This window comes from Fistularia commersonii, chromosome 9, assembly GCF_037954325.1.
Source record: "Fistularia commersonii isolate RoL2024-O1a breed Wild chromosome 9, RoL_Fcom_v1.0, whole genome shotgun sequence".
NCBI lineage: Eukaryota > Metazoa > Chordata > Actinopteri > Syngnathiformes > Fistulariidae > Fistularia > Fistularia commersonii.
Genome location: NC_141292.1, coordinates 83,502 through 107,967, shown reverse-complemented (window position 1 = coordinate 107,967; position 24,466 = coordinate 83,502). Strand labels below are relative to the sequence as shown.

Genomic DNA, 24,466 nt, shown 5'->3' with positions numbered 1-24,466 from the left:
CTTGATGAATGACGCGTTTGGACGACGAACAATTCTGGGGAGGCCCTCGGGAACGCGCTGCAGGACCAGAGGGGACGTGCGGACTAAGAGGACATTCTCAACCTAGAAGACCCTGGATCCGAACCAAGAGCGACTCCTTCAGAGGTCGGCAGGTGAGGCTCCGAAGACGGGGAAGGAGAGGCCGCTCTCCCCGCTCATCTCGCCTCTGCACCTCCGCAGGTTGGCCATGACATCACAGCGACAAGAAGCAGAGAGCCAATGAGACGTGGAGACAGCGGCGTTACAGTTAGTCATGTTTATTTACAGCAGAATCCTGACGGGGGGGCGGGGGGGGGGGGGGCGGCAGAGGGGATAACGGTTTGTTCTTCTGGGGTTCTGGACCTTCAGGATTCATGTTTCACTACACAGTTCTTAATTTATTTCATCACCAGGTTTCTGTACAGAATCCATTCAGCCGGATTATCGACGTCCCCTGCAGCCGGACAGGCTTACAAAACAAAGTTCAACACTGAAGGAGAGGAGTGGAAACAGACCTTCTATAAAAAAGAACATTTGGTGTTTGAACACAACGACCGGCATATGAAGATATACACACACACACATATATACCTCTGCGAGTATATATATATATATATGTATATTTGTATATGCATATAAATCTAGACATCTTCTTGCCGTGTCCATGACGGGGGAAGGGTTCGTGGTTCACGTGTTCTCGGACCTGCAGCCTCGTCCAGGTCCGGAAGTCCGGAGGTCCTCCCGGATACAGACACTTTTCATTTTCAGACGTTTGTTTTCAGTAAAGAGGCGTCCGGATCCGGCCGGCGCCGGTCTAGAGCAGACCCGGCGGCTCGGCAGTCTTAGGAACCACAGCTGGACACCCAGCATGCACGTCCAGGTAGAGAAGGAAACCAAAATAGAAGAGGAAAAAAAAAAAAAAAAAAAAGAAGCCGGCAGAGACAGCGACCTCCGTCCATCCCTGGTCCTCCTGCTGCCGCCGCTCCTTCAGGTATAAATTAGATGGACTGACGAACACCACGAGGACAGAGGAGGACCAGAGAACCACAGCAGAAACAGAAGAAGAAACCCCCAGGAACTACACTGAGACAGAGGAATGTCCTGCTGCTTACGTCAGAAGGGCCAGTGAGTTCCTCCACACACACGCACACACACAACTCCATGATGGTGTGTATGTGTGTGTGACAGTAACTTCAGTAGATTAAGAAAAAAAAAAAAAAAAAAAAAAAAAAAACCGAAGTCCAGGAAGATGCTGCAGAGCAGCCTGCGGCCTAAACTCCAGGAACCTGGTGACCCTTCACAGGAAGTCCATTCTTTCATTAGAAAACAAACAGTTTCCACTTCCTGGGCTCAAACCGGGTAGGAACCGCTGGCAGCTTCTGCAGGTTCATGATCCCATTAAAACACTAAAACAACCGTTCAGTCGCGCACACGCACACACGCACACACAGTAACACAAGAACAGGAAACCTGATTCATCAACCAGCAGCTGATGTCTGACGGGTCTCGCCCCCCCACGGCCTCCAACCATCTCAGGAGAAGTGAGGAACAGGGAAGTGATCTGATTGGTGCTCTTCACTCCGCCTCCACGCCATCGGCCGGCAGACATTTTGTTTTTTTTCTCTCCCTCCCTGTCTGACCTGGGCTTTTCTGTAAAGATGAAACCCGGGGTCTGGCCCCGCTCCTCCATTCCCCGCCGTGGTCGTCATGCTCCCGGAACACAAACACCAACCCAAAGGTAGCGCAGGTACAGGTGTACACGTATATACAAAGAGGGGGCGCCCCCCCAGGAGGGGCGTCCGACAATTTATAATGCATCATTTCTGTATATGCCAAGAATAAAACTTTTCTAAATAAAATACATAGTAATCTGTGGGGCAGATGAACGGGGGGCTCGCAGGGAGTGTGTTGGAATGGGATGATGGACAGTTGATGAACACGTGTTGGGAGGGGGGGGGCATGAAGACTCTCCTCCGCCCCCCCGCGCCGGCCGGCCTCTTCGTCGCCATAGTTTTCATCCAGCCCATAATAATAATAATAATAATAATATTAAGAATGACCACAACAACGCTTAAAAAAATAGATATAAACCTCAGTCATGTCTCACAACCGCAAGTCCACAAAAAATGGCGGTGGTGGAGGTGGTGTGTGTGTGTGTGTGTGTGTGTAGGGGGGGGTGTCTGCAGGAGGAGGGGGAGCTGGAGAGAGGAGACCAGATAAAAAGGATAAAAACAACAACAGCACAGGAAGGAAGTGCTGCCATAAAGAGCAACCAAATGAAAGGGGGGGGGGGTCCATGATCCGTGCACACACACACACACACACACACACACACACACACACGAGTGTCCCTTCTGAGGTGTTTTTTTTGTTTTGTTTTTTCACAGAAGATTGGCGGGAAAGCATGAAGGAGTGATGACGACATGGCCTCGCCGGAGGGGGAGGGGGAGCGCAGTCCTCCCTCCCGGCCACAGCTGAGCGGCGGTCCGCTGCGGGGTTCATCATACCTCCAGGAAGCGGGAGCTGCTGGTCTTGGCGTGGAAGGGCTCGGACCACATGCGCCGCAGGTCCCCCTGGTGGACGAGAAGGGTTCAGACCGCTGAGGACGCCGTCGGCGGCGAGGAGGCGAAGCTTACCTTCAGGTAGGCCATGGTGAGAAGAGGCAGCAGGGTGAAGGGCACCAGGTAGAGCAGAGCGGGCTGAGCGGCGCGGTGGATCCTGGAGGCCACGGTGGCGGTGAGGAGTCCTGAGGAGACGCCGCGTCAAGAACAACGCACCCTCTGAAGCTCCAGGACGCCCCCGCCCGACCCAAGCCCCGCCCCCGGCGGCGAGCTCACCCACAAAGTATCCAATGAGTGTGCAGTGGAAGTAGGAGACGCGCTGCATGCGCCCCGACATGTTTCCGGGCCCTGCCGCCTCGCCGCTCGCCTGCTTCTTGTAGTTGTCGTAGCGCAGGACGAAGCACAGCAGCAGCCCCGGCATCACGATGTCTCCGATCCCCAGCATGGAGAAGTGACTTCCTGTGGAGCTGCAGGCGAAGACCGCGGTCAGACTGATCTCCTGCTCTGCCGCTGCTTCTGGCGCCCACAATGTCCCCGTCAGCACCACCCGACGCCGCCGGTGCTGACGGCGGCGGCGTTCTCGTCTGGCTGGCTCCGGAGGGACCAGAGCGCACGCCGTTCACTTCTCTCAGGCCCATCAGTCGCTAACCTTCATCGGGGTCTCGGGACCAAGGACCGCCTCGCTTTCTGTAGCCGCCCCTGACCTGGGGGGGGGGGGGGGGGGTCCACCCTCGGACCGGCTAGCCCGGGGGCCGGCAACCTTTACCGGTCAAAGAGCTACAGTAAAGAAAACACCGGGAGCCACACGACCCTCTGGAAATTTAACATGAATGATGCCATATAACGTTATTTCTTTGGCTTTATGCTATGTAGAAACAAAATGTGAGGTCCTTTTTTTTTTTTTTTTTTTTTTAATCAACCAACAACTGCAGAGAAAATGAAATGACATTTCTGCATGCAACAAAACATTTTGAGCTCCAAAAAAACTTTGCTTATTCCTAACCAAAATATCCAATGGCTATTTGAATCCTTTTTGTATTCATGAAAAAAGCTGAACTTAAATGATCCACCGGCAGGAAACCAAAGACAGTGTCATCCTTTTACTGCTGCGTGCAGTCACGACAAAATTATTTTAACACATTTTATTTGGATGTGACAAGATTGCCATAAACTGAAATTGAAATTTTGGAAACAAACAAACTGAAAAGAATACACTTTGATTAAATACTCGTTAATTACTTTCAAAAGTGACAGGGAGTCTGGTTGCCGAGCCCTGGGCTAGCCGATGTCAGAAGGGGCGGGGTTTAATCAGCGGGGCCACCTGTCAATCACAGGGTCACATATGCAGATACCCAATGGCATGGCATGAAGGCTGAGTGGACAGAACATGGAGAGAACCTGGTCCCTCACTAGAACTTTGGACCAGGAACCTGGGTGCTCTAAGGCCAGAGCGTGCTCCACAGCGCCTCCCAAACAGGAGAACCTTGAAAGGTTCTAGAAGCTGGGCGGGGAACTCTGCATCCAGAACTTAAAATGCTGAACCGGGAGGATTCTGGAGGTCAAAGAGAACCAGCAGAAGGCACCTATGGGACTTCTGAGGAGCTTCAGATTAATCAGATGTTCATTCAGCTAATATCAACCATGTTTTCTCAGACATGAGGACTGAGCAGCCTCCTCCTCACTGCTGAGCACAAGCTTCCTGACCACCAACCGGCGATCTCCAGCGAGGACCTCCTGGCTCGGAGGAGCAGGGGTCGCTGCCAAGCGGCTGAACGTGCACCCCTCACTGATGCCGTGAGGAGCCCACTGGGGGCACAACTGGGGGCACAACTAAGGTCTCTGGATGGAGACCAACCGGCGGAGGTGAAGAACAATCAGACAGACATCGAGGAGGGTACCTCCTCCATCCACGTCAGAAGTGACCTTCTAGCCTCTCTGAGGACACCTCAGAGAACATGGGGGAATCATCAGAAGAGCAAACTTGCTGGAAGCGAGGGTCGGGGGGGCAGAGAGAGGAGGGGGTGAGATGGAGTGATGAGACAGCGCGAGAGATAGAGTGAGATGCAGAGAAGGAGAGAGTGATGAGAGGGTCAGATAGAGTGAGATGGACAGATGAGCGATGGAATGATGATGGAGAGAGAGATGGAGAAAGGGAGGGATGAAGGGAGAGAGAAAGGAGAAATAGAAAGAGAGGGAGGGAGACTCAGCATGGCCTGCAAAGCCGCCTACACACACACACACACACACACACACACACACACACACACACACACACACACACACACACACAGTTAGCCCTGGCCTCACCTGGGAAAGACCAGCTTGCCAGGTAAGGAGAGGCGGGGGACGTCGCGGCCCATCCCCGGCCCGAGGTGGAGCTTCCTGGACAGAACGTCGATGGGGTTCTCAGCAGGCTGGGTGGCCACCTTCACCATCACGTTACTGTTGAAGATGTAGGCTGAGAAGAAGACCTGGGGGGGTGGAGGGTGGAGGGTGAGGGGGGCGTTAGGGTGCAACAGCATTCATCAGCATCTTTATTGGGTTCTTCATGGTGCTGGAAAGCAGCTAAGAGGCGCCCTCTGACACCTCCTGGCAATAAACAGGTGACACACAGCCGCACCTCAGGATGACACGACAGGGGTGTGTGATTGTGTGCGTGTGTGTGTTTTCTCACCCAGAACACGTCGTAGATGAGCAGCCCTGACAGCAACAGGCAGGACACCTTCAGACTGGGCAGCCGCACGAAGGCTATCATGGCAACACACAAGCCCATGGCTAAAGCTACGAACACACAAACACACACACACACATTAGAAGTACTCAGGATCAGGACTGAGAGCTGAAAATCTCTTAAGTCCGCAGACGGGTGTGTTTGTCGTCAACTAGGGTTTCTCTGGCAGCCAATCAGACGGCGTCTTTTGGTCAGGTCACTCCTTCCTGATTTCAAATCGAATTCACTGATTTTCACGGTCATTGAGTCGGACGTTTGCTTTTTGACCTGCGGCCTGAGTCCAGACATGTGACGGATATACTTCAGTATTTCATGCCATCTTGCAGGTTTCCTTTCAAAGTGTGTTTCTCACGTTCTTCAGACTGAAGCTCCCGCTGCTTCTCCGCCGACCTCTCTGCCTTGCATCACCTGCCCTTTTTTCCAGGAGGCTACTTAAATGGGTGCACGAATACTGCTAAGACCGTGTTGCCTTGGCAACCGTCAAAACAGACAAGACGTTTGTTTGTGTGAGCCTGATAGAGACCATTACATTGAGAGGTGTGTGTGTATCTCCAACCTCAACGTATTGGTCTGAGAGAAACACACACACACACATACGCCGATAATTAGCGTCACACAAACAGAAGAGGCAAACATCCTCGAGGTGACAAGACAAAAAATAGATCATGAAAGTATGAGTAGATTAAGAAGAGGAGGTTTCTGTGTTCCAGCACTCTCCTATCAGGAAAGGATGCTGGCTGAACAGGAGCTCCGCCACCCACATCCGGGACGAGGGGCGCCTGAACCCCGGCTCTTCCTGCGGCTGGGCAGATTGAACCCATCCACGGGGAGGGCCTGAACCCTGCGCCGCTGTGTGTCTGGCCAAAGATCTAGCACAAAAACTGGCCGGCAACTTGAAGCTCCTATGTTCTGCGTCCGTCTCCTTGATTCGTCCCCAACTGTCTTTGTGGTTTGTTACCATGGTTACCCAAAGCACACAGATTGATTTCCTATACATTCGGGTTAGCTGACGCTCTATCCGTCAATCTGCACTTGCCCTGATTCACAGCGGGTCCCTGTATATGCGCTCATTCTATTCAAAGTGCCCTCACGCCGCTCTCTATTCAGGGACGAGCCGCCAAGATGGCCGGGCTCGCCGTTCTTGACCAACGGCGATGACACATGCTTCCTGTGAGCGGCGGCCGCTGACCGCTTCATGCTCTGTGACTCAGTCAATGTGAAGAGTTAGCGGCCACGCCAACCCCCCCCCCCCACAGAACATCAATTCATTGTCTGGTAATTGGCTGCTGTAGCCACGGCTCAGCCGACTGCCGACCGCCACACTGCCCGCCGTTGTTTGTCGGCGGCAGCTGGATGAGGAGACAAGCAACGGGCGAATGTGTTGCCAAGTAAATGCAAAACCCTGCTGAGGGCAGGAGCTGGCGACCGTGGCGGGGGGGACGCACCGTCCATGAGGAGCCAGTGTCCGGTCAGCACCCAGATGAGCACCAGCATCACCGACAGGGAGAACGACAGGAGCTCGGCCAGCGTGAAACGTCCACAGCAGCCGAAGGAAATCCTGCAACACAGTCAGACGAAGCGGGTGAGCGGAAACCACGGCGACCCCGCTCACCACAACCCGTGCATATTATGGGCTACCGCACAGGACAGCCAAACTATTGGGCGTGGGTCAGAGGTCGGAGGTCGGCCACTCGCGTGGGGCTTACACCCCTCTGCTGCAGCTTGGGAAAACAAAGATTTCACTAGGCATTTAGTTTGATGAGGTTTTTTGTACCGAGGCAACATTAAAATAAGGCGCATTTAATTTTTATTCCGTCAAAATCTGCGTCACCGCCTCCGGCAGTGAACTTCTCCAGCCGTGACGTGCAGACGCTGTGCACAAAGGCTCAGAAGCAAACATCACACTGACCAGGGAAAATACACATTTCAATTGACTGTTATTTTGCAAATAAATAGTATATTTGACATTGTTGAGTGAAATGTTTTTTTTATCTACACGCCTCAGAGCAGAAAATGACTGGCTGTGGTTCACTGCGGGGGGGGGGGGCTTTTAGCTGGGGCTTTTCTTTTCTCAGTATGAGGGCGACTGGGACGGACGTCTGGTGTTTTCTAGGAACGTAACCTTCAACCCACACCACTCTTTTTCTGTTAAAATATTCTACTTTCATGCAGAAATAAAATGTACTTTTCTCCATTTCATAAAAGCAACGGTCCCTTTTGGCATATATTTATGAAGATTATGTAAAGATGATACACGCAGTGTGCACTCTCTTCTGTGGGAAGCAGTTCCCAGCAGCGTCTGAAGCGTTTGAAGGGAAAGTCTCAGGAGGAGGCGGTCCATGTCTGAACACATCCACACCCTGATCTACGACAGGTAGAGGGGGCCTTACTTGTTCTGCGGGGAGCAGGGTCTGGTCAGGTACTGGCACATCGGCAGCAGCAGGAATGCAAACGCAATGGTTGCCAAAACTGAGAAAAAACAATAACAAAAAAAAAAAGGTGAGCCGCTGGCTCCAGGGGTTCACCCGCGGTCCCAGGGGTCCCAGGGGTCCCAGGGGTCCACCTGCTCCGGCCCACACATGAGGACCAGCTTACCTGCCGTGCAGATGGTAAAGACCACCTGGACCGAGTCGAAGAAGAAGAACATGACCAGCAGAGACACGGAAGCTCCGATGGGGAGGAACAGGGCCTGAGTAGAGTCGATGGTCTGAATACCTGAGGGGACACAGGAGGGGCCTTATATACACACTCATATACACTTGGGGGTCATAACATACACCCAGGACAGGCATTACATACACACTCATATACACTTGGGGGGCATAACATACACCCAGGACGGGCATTACATACACACTCATATACACTTGGGGGGCATAACATACACCCAGGACGGGCATTATATACACTTGGGGGGGGCATTAAATACAGTCATATAAACTCGGGTGAGGGGGATAATATACACTCAGTAGGGCCATTATATACACTCGTATACACTCTGGGGGGGGGGGCCTTACATAAACTCAGGAGGAGCATTATATACACTCATATACACTCAGGAGGGCCATTACATACACTCATATACACGCGTGGAGGGGGCATTACATAGACTTTGGGGCATTATGTACGCTCAAATACACTCGGGGGGATAATATACACTCATATACACTTTGGGGGGGCGGGAAAATTACATACAATAATATACATTCGGAGGGGCATTATATACAGTTGAGGGGGGGCATTATATAATCTTAGGAGAGGCATAATATACACTCTTGCACACTCGGGGGGGCATTACATAGACTCGAGAGGGGCATTATATACAAATGGGGTGTATTTAAATACACTCATACACACTCAGAGGCATAGTGTACACTCATATACACTTAGGGGGGCATTACATAGACTAGGGGAGGGGCATTATATACACTCATATACACTCGGGGGGCATCATATACACTTAAATACATTCTGGGGGGCATTATATACACGCAGGGGTGGCATTATATACAGTCAAGGGGGGCATTACATAGACTCAGGGGGCATCATGTACACTCAAATACACTCAGGGGGATAAAATACACTGTTACACACTCGGCGGTGGCATTATATACACTGGGGGTTATTACACAAACTCAGGGGGGCATTATATACCCTCACATACACCGGGGGGGGGGGGGGGGGGATTACATGCACTAATGTACATTCGGGGGGGGAGGGGCATTATATACACTCAGGGGTGGCATTAAATACAGTCAAGGGAGGCATTACATAATCTCAGGAGGGGTATAATATACACACATACACACTTGGGGGGGCATTACATAGACTCGGGGAGGGGCATTATATACAATTGGGGGGGCTTTAAATACACTCAGGAGGGGCATTACATACACTCGTATACACTGGAGAGGGGTATTACATACACTCGTATACACTCGAGGGGGGGGCAGGACATACTCTCAGGGGGGCATTATATTCACTCACATATACTCGGGGGGGGGTATAATATACACATCAGGAGGGGCATTACATACACTCGGGGGGACATTATGTACACTCATATACACAGGGGGGCATAACAAACACGTGATGGGGGGCTTCATTGAATTGGGGGCATTATATGTAAACAAAGGGGGGGGCATTAAAACCACAGGAAGGGGGGTTTATATACACATTGGGTGCACTGTAAAACACAGGAAGGGAGGCATTATTTACACACAGGGGAGCACATACACACAAGCGGGGGCATGATATGCAAACAGGAAGCAGGGCATTCAAAACACATGGGGGGGCATTACATACACTTGTATACACTCAAGGGGGCATTACATATACTCATATACACTCGGGGAGGGGGGGGGGGCTTTACATACATTCATATACACTTGAGGGGGGGGAGAGCATTACATACACTCAGGAGGGGCATTAAATACATTCATGTACACCTGGGGGAGTGGGATTGTATTCATTCATATACACTCGGGGGTTGGGGCATTACATATATTCAGTAGGGGCTTTACATACACTCGATGGGGGACACTATTTTCACTCACATAAACTGGGGGGGGGCATAAGACAAACACGGGAGAGGGGGTTCATAGACACAGAATGGGGGGCCTTATATGGAAATGAAGGGGGGGCATGATATGCAAACAGGAAGCGGTGCAATCTATACACATGTGGGGCATTATATACACAACGGAAGGAGGCATTATATACAGATGGGGGGCATTATATACACACAGGAGGAGTGTCATATACACACTGGAAGGGGGCATTAGACACAAAGGGGGGGATTATATGCACACAGGAAGAGGGGCATTATACACATGGGGGGCATTATATACACACACAGGGGAGCATTATATACACACACACACATTATATACACACAGGGGGCATTATATAAACATGGGCCAGCATTATATACACGAGGGGGTCATTACATATACACACAGGGAGATTATATACACACAGGAAGGGGGCATTATATACACACAGGGGGGAATTATATACACACACAGGGAGATTATATACACATGGGGAGGTCATTTTATACACATGGGGGTCATTTTATACACATGGGCGTCATTTTATACACACATAGGAGGGGGCCTTATAGACACACAGGAGGGGAGAATGATATGCAAACAGGAAGTGGGGCATTATATATACACACACACAGAGGGAGGCATTGTATACACACGAGGGAGATTATATACACATGGGGGAGACTTCATATACACACAGGTAGAGGGTCATTATACACACACACACACACACACACACACACACACACACACACACACACACACACACACACACACACACACACACACACACACACACAGAGGGCGGCATTATATACACACACTTGAGGGGGGACATGATATGCAAACAGGACGGGGGGCATTACACACACACACTAAGGGGGCATTACATACATAGGGGAGCACTATGTATACATGGGGGGGGTCATTGTATACACACAGGAAGGGGGGCATTATACACACATGTGGGGCATTATATACAGACACACACACACAGAGGGGGGCATTGTATACACACAGGGGAGCATTACGTACACACAGGAAGGAGGTCATTATGTACACACGGGGGGGGGGGGGGCATTATATACCCACAGTGGGGCATTATATATAAATGGGGGGCATTATATACACACAGGAAAAGGGAGTTGTAGAGATAAGAAATGGGGCGATCACTCACTGTTGTTTGTGTTGTTGTTGTTGAAGGACCCCGTCGTGGAGGGGTTGCCATCCTTATCCTTCTCCTGGTTCTCACAGTCCATGTTTAATGACCTGTGAGTGGAGGTGAGGGAGGCCGATGAGGACTCGGGCATCCCAATGTCATTGAACACAGCAGCTAACATGCTATGCTGAACAGCTGGGTCTGTCTCTTTATACGCTCATGTACACACACAAATATATATATCTATATTTTTTCCGCACAATGAGGCACACCTAAAAGCCTTTAATCCTCTCAAAAAACTGACAGTGCGCCTTATAAACGGGTGCGCCTTATATTTGGATCAATATTGATACTGTTTTGTTGACATTCCCTTTAGCGCAGATCCATTTGGTGGATGCATAACGCAACCCCAGCCACTTCTGTAGCTTCTTTTCTATGCGCCTTATAATGCGGTGTGCCTTATACAGTATGTGAAATTTTTTTGAAATAGGCCATTCATTGAAGGTGCGCCTTATAGTGCCGAAAATACGGTATGTATACATATATATATATATATTAAACACACACACACAGAGTTTGTATATATGTGTGTGTATGTATAATATTTCTATCTTGACTTCCTCCTCTGCACTGTCCTCACATGGTATGTCCAGCAGGTGACACACTCAAAGTAGAAAGAATGTGCCACTATAGTGAAATTTCACAATGAAATAATCAAAAATAAATAAAGGCAGCTTCTTGTTTCCTGATGTAGAGACACTCACCTGAAGCTACCGTAGACGATTAGGAGGATGGAGATGAGGAAGGTGGACACCTGGCTGGAGTCGACTAGAGAGTACGCCCTGAGGAGGAGAGAACACAGCGTGAGGAAACTAGAGAGGAAACAAGAGAAGCCCTTGAGGACAACAGCCGTCCAGGACCTGTCGCGATGGTGGCCATGACAGGGTGTGAAGTCATTTTCTGTGCAGAGGACATGGTCCCCTCTGGAACCAGGCCGGGAAGGACACGTGCCACCAGCTGCAAAAGAGGCAGACTGGCCGGTCGCAAGGCAACCGGCCGTGCTGTCCCGGCCTCCCATTTCACAGTAAACTTCCCACTGTCCGTTTGGTTGTTGCACCTGGAGGTCCGTTCAATGATCTCCACGGCAGGTACAGATCTCCACAGCAGTCTAAGAGAAACCTTCTCGGCACCATCTGAAAACATCAACGCTACCACACAGCTCTGTCATTTCTGTCACGTCAAATCCTCAGGTGTCATCATCTCACATCCATCAACTTCTACCTAATTTCTGCACCACATGGAGCCGCAGCCTAACCCTGAGTAAGGGGAGTGAGGGGTTAAAACTCTACGACAGGAGTGGACCTTTATGTCCACTGGACTTCTCCGGCCGGTGGACAGTCCATCTAGTTACCAAACTGTCACCGGCTTCAGTTCTTTAAACTCCAAAGAGAAGCCACACAATTCCGGCGTACAGATTAAATGTAATTTAAATGTAGTTTAAATGAGGACAGGGGTCCCCTCACCAGTCCCCCACCATCTCAAAGGCAGGTCACGTTCTGAATGTGGCGTTGCCGTCTTTCCAGAATGATAAAAAGCAGCAGTTTTCACATTTCCTCATGGAATATCACATTTAAAGAAGGCACACTTCTCATCACGCAGCCCCGGCTGAAGCATTGTGATGTCGTGGCCGAGAAGGTCTTCTTCTGGACCATGGATCTATGTTGACACACAAACATGAACCATGTCTCTGCTTCCATCGGAGACTAAAAGGACGAAGGAAACTGAACTTAAAGGCTGCCTGTTATCCCCATGTTTAAAGTGTGTGTGTGCACACACTCCTTTTCTTGTGGTTTTCTGATTGACCGCTGTTGCTCCGTAGCGCGCGCACGCACACGCACACACAATCTGTATGTGTTAACATAATAACACAGGCATCTCAAAAAGGAATTGGGATCGGCCCTCAGCCAACCACAATGTTTGAGTGTAGTATTGTCACACATTACAAAGAAGCACTCGCTCGCTCGCTCACTCACTCACTCACTCACTCACTCACTCACTCACTCACTCACTCACTCACTCACTCACTCACTCACTCACTCACTCACTCACTCACTCACTCACTCAGTGTGTGCTGCATCAGAGCAGAAGGTCTGGTGAGGATGTTGGTATCTTCTGGAAGCCCGGGATCCACAAGGCGTGGCAGAGCGGAGCCCGGGAGCCCGGCGGCCGTTGGTTCGACTCCCTCCTGGATTAGCACCATGTGGTCCGGAGCCAGGGCCGCTCTCCTGGGGGGCCAAGGGGGTTTGGAGGACAAACCGGGTGTTTTCTTCGCCTCGCCCGGAGCTTTCCTCGATCTGCGATGATGTGAGATGGGGGGGATTTCAGGCCCCAGGACCGGACAGGCGAGTGTTCATGAATCTCCATCCAATGGCAAAGTGTGGGAGCCCGCACAGATCCATATCGGACACCCTGTCCCAGAACCACGGTAGGACAGAAGCACCCGTGTTCAGGAAGGTTGGGGATTGAGAGACCTTCATCCCTCTCCTTGAGGGCTGCTGTTTGACAGTAGACCAAACAACAAGGGGCTGAGCCAAGACAACTAGTGTCTGTACAGTGTTGATGCTGAGGAGCACTTCTGTCCGAAGGTCCAGCCCAGACACACAGACTTATCACTTGGACCTCAGGGTTTCTCGTTGCATCCTTCAGATCAGATAGAAAACAAGTCAAGGGAAGGAGCATTCATCTTGTTAAGTTATCTCTTCCAGGAGGAGGAGAGAGACCATTTGTCCATTTGCTGGAAGCGGGGTGTGGTCAGGAGGTTCAACTCCTTCCTCTCCCCATCAGCGAACGCCTCAGTGTAACATCTGCTTCTGACCCGTCGGCGGAGGTGGTCAGGACATCACATGGACATCCCCGGCGGCCGAATATCTCACATCTGTTGCCGAGCAGGACAACCGCAGTTGGGGATGCTAACCTCGGCCCGCCAAATCAGATATCGGTCTTCAGGGGATCACTAACGTCGGTCTTGGTTTCGCTATCATCTATCAAAGAGTTGATGAGACGGGCTCCAGGGACCTCCATGGCAGCCATGTTAGAGAATGGGTTCAGAGTGGCGTTCACCTGAGTGGAAGCCATGTTCTAGAGGTTCTCGGGCTCCGCAGAACGCCAACCCCACCGCAGCGGAGCCTAACACCCTGTTGGTTTCTTTGGACGGACGGAAAGAGGACGATGGGATGGCTGCTTTCTGAGGAGACCTGACTTGGAAGCTGACCTCAAAGCCTGCTGTCAAATGGTTGGCCGAAGTCAGAATGCACTGGACTCACGTCGACATGCCGCGCCCCAGACAAGGTCTCTGTCACTGCCATTCTGCTGGTGTGGCGTCTCAAAATTGGGGAGCGATTTGAACCGATTTTCCAGACCTCCGCATGTTCTCCACGGGTGATGCTCGGCAGTTCTGGTGGAGGAAGAAGAGGTGAAGCGGAAACGGGAGAGGGAATGCGTCCAAAAGACAGGCTCGGGTTTTAAAAGTATGATGATTTAAGTAAGATGCGGGTGGATTTGGTGCCCAGTAAAGAGCAAGTGGTGAGGAGGACCTTCCCCTGATCACTTCTGCACACCATCTCCACACAGCAGCACATCCACCTGAGCGAAAGCCATTGCCAACATCAGCCCTGATAAACCTCACCAATACCTTCATCCATCACCTGCGACTGAAGACAATCTGTGGCTGGAGCCGATTCCCGCTCAGATGTCATACCATAGAAAAGGCCTTCCCCTTGGTTTGAATCACGGGAACCGGAAAAGCCAAACAAGAAGGTGATGACATCAGAAGAACAGCTCTCAGGGTCCGCTCAGCAAACGACCGGTTCGCAGTCCGCCCGAGGACGGCGAAGGACTGCGTTGCCAAGATAATGAGGAAGCCGCCCTCAACGACAACAACTTGTTTGTCGTGTCTGCGCTGGGGAGCTCCAGCAGCTCCTCTAGCCGATCCTCGTTTCGGCCCTGTGAAGAGTCGTGCACATGTTTCTGGACCGTTTCCTGTAAACTTCATCGCCTCTCTGAAGTTCTACTCGGACGACTCTTACATTCGGGGGCTTTGTCTACAGCTGCTCTGACGTGGGTCGCTCCAAGCCCCGCCCCCCAGGGGGAAAAAGTCACACGGACGCTTTCCTGTTTTCCGCAGCAATGACAGTGGTCCGGACGCCGGACGCCGGTGAAACTGCCTCCGTGCGACATCACATGGAGACGGGAGTAAAATATATCTTTGGAAAACCGAAAAGGCAGAGACCCTGGAGTGCTGATGAGCATCATGGATGTGTTGATGGTCCTGCATAAAGATCTCCCTGCAGAACAGGCTCCTCCTCTGTTCTGCTGCCAAGCAGTGAAGATGGCCTCCACCCCCATCAGCACTCAGCTGCACGACATTCTGGCAAGAACGAGCGCGAGAGAGCGAGATCCACTCTGGTGTGTAACGCTTCATTCAGCAGGAAGGGAAACGCCTGCAGGGTGTTTGGCTCACCAGCCGGCCGACGTGGATCCGGGACACTCTGCGTACAACGGGCGGCCCCGCAGCCCCAAATCCACCCGGGGGTGGGTTAGCTCCGAACCCCCGACCTTTACGCAGAGTTCAGGGCCACGCGGAGGCCGGGTAAGCTCTGATCTAGGGTGTCGGTCAGCGCTTACGGGGAACAAAATGCACAGGTGACACTGTGTGCGGAGACCAGGCGGAGCTTCAGGAGGTCCCTGAGCCCGGACCTTCATCCTCCTCCTGGGGGGTCGGGGTGATGTAACCTTACAGTCAGATAGACGTCAGTCTCCGACGGACGGCGGGGCTCATTCATATTCTGCTCCCGGGCCGCTTTGGGCTGAGCGGGAACACAGAGGCCTGCAGAACATGGCTGGGATCCATGAATGGAACATTTAAAAACAAAATACAATCCGGGCCTGTTGGGGACTGGACGGGGGCCCAGCGGCCATAAGACGCCCTTGTTGTGGCAGACAGACGGGGTTTTCAAATAACACAATTCCCATACCGCCGTCCATCAAGCCCTCTGCATGCACGGCTCCACCACTGGGGGTGAGGTCACCGGGCGGCGGGGGGGTCAGCGCCTTCTGCCGCCCCCACCAGCAGAAAATCCACTCACTCACGTCTTTGCTTCCTGACACACAAACAAAAGGATTTGTAAAACTTTAACGTGACGCCTAACACCCCCTCCCCCCACCCCCCCCCCCCAACATGCAGATTTGGCTGCGAGCCTTCGGCGCCCACAGGTGGGACGACCTCTTAGCTTGTGATGGGACTCGGACCATCTCCGCCACCGCGTTCATAGACCGCCCGGATTGGGGAGGCAGCAGACAACTGGAGAATCTGAAGGGGCTATTGTCACTTTGTGGTTTTGATGAGATCTTTGAACGTCCCAATGACGTCTGCTGGACGCTGAGGGACGGACTTCAGCTGGACCCACGGCGCCGGGAGGAGGAGCGCGACCCAGGAGGAACCAACAGCAGAAGACTGGGAGCATAATGATAAGGTTTAGAGGCTGGCTAATTAGGCTAAACATTAGAAATGGTCAAGACACATTTCCAAAACACACATTTAAATGTGTGTGTGTGCCCCACATGGGAGGGGTCAGCGCCAGCGTCAGACGGTCTTTAGTATTTAATATGAACTGTGTGAACAGTTTGGGGTTTTGTCACCGACGTGAATCAAAGAGCTGGCCAGCGATGCGCACGCACGCACGCACGCACGCACACACGCACGCACGCACGCACGCACGCACGCACACGCTCTGGGTAGCCGGCCGCTGACGCCTCCCCGGCTGCATCCACCAATTACCCCTGCCTAGGCCACTATTTTTAGGGGCGGTCCGGACATCGACCTGCAGAGTGAAACCTTCCAGATTCCTTACATTCGTCGGTTTTGCGGCAGAACTTTTTTCTTCTCCTTCTTGCTACGAGCTGCCAAATGTGACGGCCGTGAACTAGCAGTGTTGTTAACCCCCGCCGGTCTGCTGTCGTACAGCTGCAGAAGGCCTCGCATCTCCTTGCCGCCCACCAGACGCCGCCAGGTCAGGCCTGACGGTCTTGGACACGGATGGTACCTCCGGTGTGGAGCCCGTTCCTCACATCTCCCGGTTCCGGTCACTTTCCAGGTGATTTCAGCTGGAATCACAGACACGTCTTCAGACGGGTGGAGGCGTGGGCGCTGCCTGATTGGTTCAAGGGCTCTCAGAAGGTTGAGACTCAGACGGAGTGCAACAGCTGGCCATCTCAAAGCACCTCCAATGTTCAAATAGCACGGCGGGACTGGGAAGGATCTGACGTGGTCTCCTCTGAGGGAGGATGGAGAGGTGGGAGGTTCATCTGGGTCTCACACCGGGACAAAAATGTGACCATCGAAGACCAACTTCACTGCCATCCAATCTCACCCATAATGATGGACAAACTTTAGCATGTCTGCATGCACGCTTGCAGCCACGGCCGTGATGATCTGGGGCTCTTGGGAGTCAAAGGGGGAGTTCGCCGAAATGAATCACCCACCATTTGTCTGAGGTTTCTCTCAAAGGAGAAATCTGCTGAAAAATGAAGGATAAAAATCCCAACATGCAGAAAAGGAAACGATTCCAATATCAGACAGCGGATGGTGAGCCTTGACTCCACCATCGGTTCAGACCAGCTGCATCAATCAAACCAGAGATGGTTGACAAAAGCACAGAAAAGTACCCCCCCCCCCCCCACTGCCCTGGCTGACTTCTGGAGGGACAGCTGTGAAGGTGATGGGATTTCACACCATCAGAAGAACAGAGACCAGCACAGACCTCCCCTCCTCTGGCCTAGTAGCATCAATACATTCCCCTCTGTGTCCCTCAGATTGTACCCTGTCCCTGCCCAGGACCCTCTGCCTGGAGGGCTTGCGGTGCCAGAGCCTGGCCCGCATCAGAAGTTGGAAGTTCAGGTATCTTGGGTTCCTGTTCACGAGTGAGGGAAGGATGGAAAAGGAGGTGGACAGGTGGTGTGCTGCTGCGTCAGCAGAGATGCGGACCCTGCACCGGTCCGTCCTGGTGAAGAAGGAACCGAGCCAAAAGGCGCACCTTCCGATTTTCTAGTGGATCTTCGTTCCTCATCTCACCCGTGGTCACCAGCTGTGGGGCGTGACCGAAAGAACAAGGTCGCAGATTGAAGTGCTGGGAATAAAGAGAACTGCCTGGACTGCAGATGTATATGAAGGTGCACATGGAAACACTGGTTTATTGGGGCCTAAAATTCTTGGGGCCTAAAATGCGCGCGCACGCGCACGCACGCACGCACGCACGCACGCACGCACGCACACGTTCAGCCTGAACCAAAGAAGTCCATCTGGATTTAAAACAAACAAATACCCTCGGGTGTCTCGACAGCACCTCCATCCCAGCAGAATGACCTGAGGTGGCATCAAGGCCGGTGATAAGGTCCATTCTAAGGGCAGCAGAGGACGGTGCCACTCCGTGCCGCTATCAAATCAGTGGTTACGTGCCGATGGAGAATGATCTCCCTGGTTAGACGGATGCCATGTGTCCTCTTCTTTCCTGGTCCTTTTGCCAGAGAAAACTGTGCAACAGCGTCCCCATTACTTCCTGTGGTATTACATTGTTTGGCCATGAATACCTGAGCTCCTTGAGATGGTAAAGGATAGACAGAAGATCCATATTTAACATCTGGCATAAATGAGCCTAAAGACCTCCATCCCACATCCACACACACAAGTTTGAAGGTCAAGGGGTTTCAGGAGGTGCAGGACAGATATGATGGGATCTGGTGTTGTTCGTCCTCTGGTCTGGTCGGTTACAGACGGCGTGTTCAGACAGTTAATGGTCTGGGAGGTGGGGGGCTTCATGGGAAACCCAGAGAAAAGTACCACGTCATGTCTGCAGGGGTTCCAGCCCAGGACTTCTGGATCTGGGGTCTTACAGCCGGACGCCTTTAAGGCGCACGCTGAGGTTTGCAGGAAAATAAAAATCCTGTTTGATGTGAACACGTTCCAATAATGATCTCAACGTCTAGAGACCATCTTATGGAACACCAGGAAATGACCAGAGACAATCTGGGCGACGGTGAAGCCTTCCACGAGGCTGATAAACAGCGGCCCGGTCCTGCTGGGACAGTAGATCACAGCTCACATCTCCACATCTATTCAGCCACGGTGTGATGTTTACGGATAGCTTAGAGGTTACCATGGCAGCCCGTAGACTTGATGAAACCCTACAGGCGGTGATTGACAGCGCCGTGCTTTAACAGCAGCTATATTCACGGAAACACACACCTCGGAGTGTCAACGGAATTCCGAATGAAAAGCACCATCTCCTTTAAACTTATCGTTTGGTTCATTGAGACAGGAACGTCCCGTTGGTGCTGCTGAAGCCTGCATCTGGTCTAGAGCCACTGACATCAGGGAAAGTTCTGAATTATGGGCCATCGGAGCAGAGCCCGGGTCCCACTCCGAGCGCGTGGTGGGTCAACGCTGTCCAGCGGCTCCAGTGTGAGGCCGATAATACCGGTTCCAGCCCTGTCGCCAAACTCCAACGAAACACAGTCCCGCTTGTTCACGGCCACCAAAGCTCTGGCGGTGATTTGACAAAGACTTCTGGGGACGATGGCCGGAGCTGAACGGTCACATCAAGGACAAAGTGCTAATGATGTTTCCTCCAGGCCTGCAGTCACCCTGCACACACTTTTCTTACGTTTGCAAGCTGACGGCAGAGATTAAACCCCTTCATCTCGCACGCACACACGCACATGCACACACACACAAGCACGCACGCACGCACACAGCTACTGAGGGTTTGGATAGCGATGACTGAAACATAGACGTTGCTTTGGCAGCCTGAGCGTGTGATTGGTCGGCTGGCCGCAGAGATGGGACCGGATTGAAGTGGTTGAGAGCCTTGTCAGTGTGGAGGTGTGAAGAGTTCACTCCTCTTGGAGTTAATCACTTTTCAGACGGTTGCCCCCCCCTCGAGCTGCTCGACTCTTAATGGTCTTTTAAGGACAAGATTTGCGATGTCTGGACCTGGCGGGAGCTTTGTTAACGTGATAAACACAAACATCAGGAGCTCCCGCGAGCCCCGATCCGATCCCATTGAGATCTTGGCCGGGCTCGTTCGCTTCTCTCATCCAGGCGTTCCATCGGTTGATGAATTCTGCTGCTAGACGCACAGCCTGGAGCCAGGATCGGGATTCAGGAGAGACCCAAACCCTGGAGCTGCAGCGTAGACCTAGAACTCGGAGGAAGCTCCTTCCTCCAAAGTTGCGTTTGCACACGGGGTCCGAGCTAGCGCTGCAGCCGGCGGGAGGCGGCGTGGAGGTGAGAGGAAGCAAGATGTCACATGGGGAGCAAGAAAAGGCTCTGGTCCAGTTTTCATTTCCTGTTGAGCAAAAACATTGGCGGAATGCTGAGACGTCTAAGGCTTCAATCCTGAACAATCCGCTCCGCGTTCCAATTAAAAAACCCACTTCCTGACAGTGCGATGCAGGCCGCCGGGGCAGGAACGCCACCCGTAGGACGATTCCCAAACTCCCTCCACCACAGATGACGATGACAGACGGCTGTTTGCCACCAAGGCTCCATCTCGTTTCAGGAGGAGGAGCTTTGCAATTCATTTCTCCGTTTGCCAACATCATTCGTCAGACATCCAATCATCTGCTACGGCCTGAATACAGCACACCTGAGTCACCCCCCCCCCCCCTCCGCTGTGCTATGAATGAGATAGCACTCTTCGAACAGACGGCCAAACCCAGGGAGCCCTACTTTTTCTGTGACCATGCTGGAAATTGACCAGGAATCACTACAGAATCTGACCCCTGAATACAATCAATAATAGCACTGGCATCGATGGAGTCCCTTTGCCCCCGCCGCCCTTTACATGCATCGCCACTGTCACACACACACCATCAATCTGATCTGTGTGTTTTAACACATTAACACAGGCATCTCCAAAAGGGATCAGGATCGGCCCCGAGCCAACAACAATGTTTGAGTGTAGTATTCTTACATTACAAAGAAGCACGCACGCACACAGCTAATACTGACAGTTAAGTAATTTACCATGCATTAAAAGGTGGGACATCTGCAGGGCTTCTATCACGAAGCGGGATTAATGGATTAGCTAATCCAGGTCCTCCTAAGGATTTACATTATTTTGCCTGTGATTCACTTTTCAGCAGGGTATCTGTAAATATGGACCAGGCAGTGGAACATGACCTGCTCCAGCTGGTCACAATCTAAAGATGTATGAAAACTCTGGCCACCAAAGCCACCCATCTCAAGCACCATCACTACCTGCTCCCAGGGTCACTTGGGAGCCTATCCCAGCTGTGATTGGACGAGAGGGGGGCTCACCCCGGACCGGTCCGTCGGACGGACACGTATCAGGACATGCAACCATTCAAATGTCACGGAGACATATTGCGCTGGACAATGCAAGGCCTCCAATGGACATATTTTGGACTGTGGGAGGAACCCCACGCAGACACGGGGGGGCATGGAGACTCCGCACAGAAAGGCTGCCTGTGGGAATCCACCCATGGACCTCCTTGCTGTCAGATGAAGCCCCAACCGCTGCACCTCTGTGCCACCTTCCTCTAAAACTATTGAAAACTGATCAAATTAAGGAGCTGTGTTGACACACACTCTCCTCACTCAAAATACTCTTGATATGAACACGTAGTCATCTGAGGAGAAGACTTGGTGGAGTGCACGCACGATAACCTGAGCGAGTTCAGTGAACAAGATGCAAAGCCCCTTCCACGTCAGGTTCCATAGATGATCTCCAGGAGAAGTCCAAGGTACCGTGGACCTGTTCACCGATGGTTTGACCAGAAATATCACAAGTGCACCAAAAACGGATGCTTGATTTCTGTCAGATCGTCATATCGGACGACAACATCTCGCCGGTCACAACCAGCCGCCACGCGCCGGTATCCGAGTATCCCACCCAGCTTGGGGACGACAGATCAGACCAGACTGGGTGAACCAGACAGATGCGAAAACAGCAGTCTGTTAGCGGGCGCTGGGGACTTCTAGTAAGATGACCTCCAGCTGCTTCCTTGCTTCCTCTGCCACCCTGGTCTGCAGTGAGGCAACAGACACATCAAACTCCCCTCAATCCCAGGGCTGCCCGGCTCACGACACGCTGTGACACCCAAACTTATAAATGGATGCACAATTTAACTTCCTGTCAAGTACGTGGCCACGGTGAAGCACCGTCGTTGCAACAATCTCAGACCAGAATTCTCACCTTCAGAGAAAACTCAGTATCTACACATCTTTGCAAGGGGTCTTCACTGCTGCGCCGCATCAACCCAAGCCATGTGGGACCATCGACGGGAAGGAAAGCAGCAGGTTTCTTCTGGACTCTGATGCAGATCACCGCCTGACATGACCGGATTGCAGCAGGTTTGGGTGGTTGGCAGTCACATTGGCGTTGTTTGTCAATACTAGAACAATTGCGCACGATAGCCATGCCTCGCAATGATCTGGACAGATTGGCGGCGATAAATAAGGCGTGAGTTTAGCCTGATAACATTTCACCGGAGGCCGGTGGAACAATGGGCTAAGGTGTAACCCAGTTTAAGGCAGTGAGATCATATCAGGGAAAAGTCGTGGTTGTAACTGAAACCAAGCAACCAGAAGACCCAGGACAGCGGTCTCTGGAGCCTGAATGGACCATCGTCTCCAGGCCAACCCAGGGGCAGACGGTGAGTGTGGTCTGCTTGGGCCGCCGTGTGTAGGAGAGTCCAGGAGGAGATGGATCTGCTCCGGGACGAGATGGCCTGATCGGACAACCGAGGCGGCCCGGCCCGGGTCCTTCTGGCTGCCTCGTAGGCCTCGGCGAGGCCAGGTCATCCTCAGTCATGGGGACGGCGCTCCGCAGCCATCGCATCCCCTCCGTCCGACTCTCCTCGCACCGGCACCGGCCAGGCTCTCGTCCCGCTGGGCCGCGGGACTCTCCCCCTCCATCCCCGTTGTCCTCTGCTGCGGCCGGAGGTCGCACGGGGAGGCCGGCAGCCCGCCGGGAGGCGCCTCGCCGCGGGCTGGGGCTTCGGCACCGGACGGCCCCAGCTAGCTTAGCGCCGCCGCACAACCTTTGTTATTGTGTGCAGCGGCTCGACGTGAGGCTGGCCCTCTCAGGCTAGCGCTCATTTGCTGCACAGCTGCTTTCCACGAACGGGCACAAAACATGCACTTCCATTGGCCGGTGACAATGACAGCGAGACAATCCACCGCCAAACCGCCAAACCCGATGGGATTATCGAGCCGCTGGCTCCGGGGCTAGCCGTCTAGCCCCCGCTCACAATAGCACCGTCGGAATTGACCTCGGCGGAGCAGTGTTAGCACAGCGTTAGCTGCTGCGGCTGATTAGCCAAGGCTAGCTAGGGCTAGCCGCAAGCGCTAGGGTGCCGCAGGGGAGAAAAACACGGGCTGCCTGACATCTAGGGGTCCGGATCCGGGCGCCGGAACCGGACTCGGCGCCGGAGGCGGCGGACCGACCCGCGGGAGCTGCCACTCGCGGAATTCGTCGCGTCGGGCGGGCAGCCGCCGCGCCAGCGTACTCACCAGGAGGAGTAGCCTTGCTCCGCCATAGTGCCGAAAACAGAGGGCTCCGCGACGGCGGCGAGCAGACTCGGGTCCCGGCGAAGACCCCCGGGAACCCCGCGGAGCAGTGCAGCGTTCCCTTCGCGATCCGACGTCCGAGCGGCTCCGCTTAGGTGACCAACTGGTGGAACATCCCGGCGGCAGCTAGCGCACCGCTAGCCGTGGCTCTTCGATCGGAAACGGGATGCTGGCTTTTCTCGCCGCCGCTCGGCGGACAAGACAAAGCGCCCCGAGAGAGAGAGAGAGAGAGAGGCAAAACGGGCGTCGTTCTCCGCCGCCCCCCGGCGAGAAGGCTCGGTGTGCCGCTGCTTCACTGCCTCCGTCGATCCATGTCGCCGCCGCTGCCGCTGCCCGTCTCCCCGCGGCCGCTCCGGATCCTCGGGTGGTCGCTCCCGCAGCCCGGCTGTTATGGAAGACGCTCGGCAGCTTTGTTTTCGGGGACGAGCCGCGGGAGCGCGCACGGCCGCCCCGCCGGAGACGTGCACGAGTACAGCGCGAGCGTTGGAGCGCCGGGAAGTGTCGCTCAACCCCCCCTCCCCGACACACACACACACACACACACACACACACACACACACACACACACACACACACACATCCATTAAAAACATCTATCAATACACGCATTAATAAAATGATGAAACACAACAGAACAAGATTCAACACATGAGTACAAAAATCATAAAGTCAATGAAAAAAGTTATTGAAGCGAGTCACGACTGTTGGTGTTTACGTTGATGCTTGTTTTCTGTGTGACGGTGAGGTTGCTGGGATGATGTGGCTGTGCTGCCGGGGTTTTTACCTGGAATTGAG

The 24,466-nt window shown here is 52.9% G+C and overlaps 1 protein-coding gene across 1 annotated transcript; it reads right to left on the bottom strand.

The window, feature by feature from the left end:
* Window positions 1-280: 280 nt before the first annotated feature.
* Window positions 281-24,304, bottom strand: sppl3 (signal peptide peptidase 3). Its single transcript, XM_086151656.1, has 11 exons — window positions 23,615-24,304; window positions 11,787-11,864; window positions 11,041-11,132; window positions 7,906-8,025; window positions 7,701-7,779; window positions 6,756-6,868; window positions 5,254-5,360; window positions 4,887-5,050; window positions 2,856-3,046; window positions 2,655-2,764; window positions 281-2,591 (listed from the first exon to the last, which is right to left on the bottom strand). Exons 1-11 carry the CDS (start codon window positions 23,638-23,640, stop codon window positions 2,520-2,522), a joined length of 1,152 nt encoding a protein of 383 aa, XP_086007782.1. The 5' UTR covers window positions 23,641-24,304; the 3' UTR covers window positions 281-2,519.
* Between the last annotated feature and the right edge of the window lie 162 nt (window positions 24,305-24,466).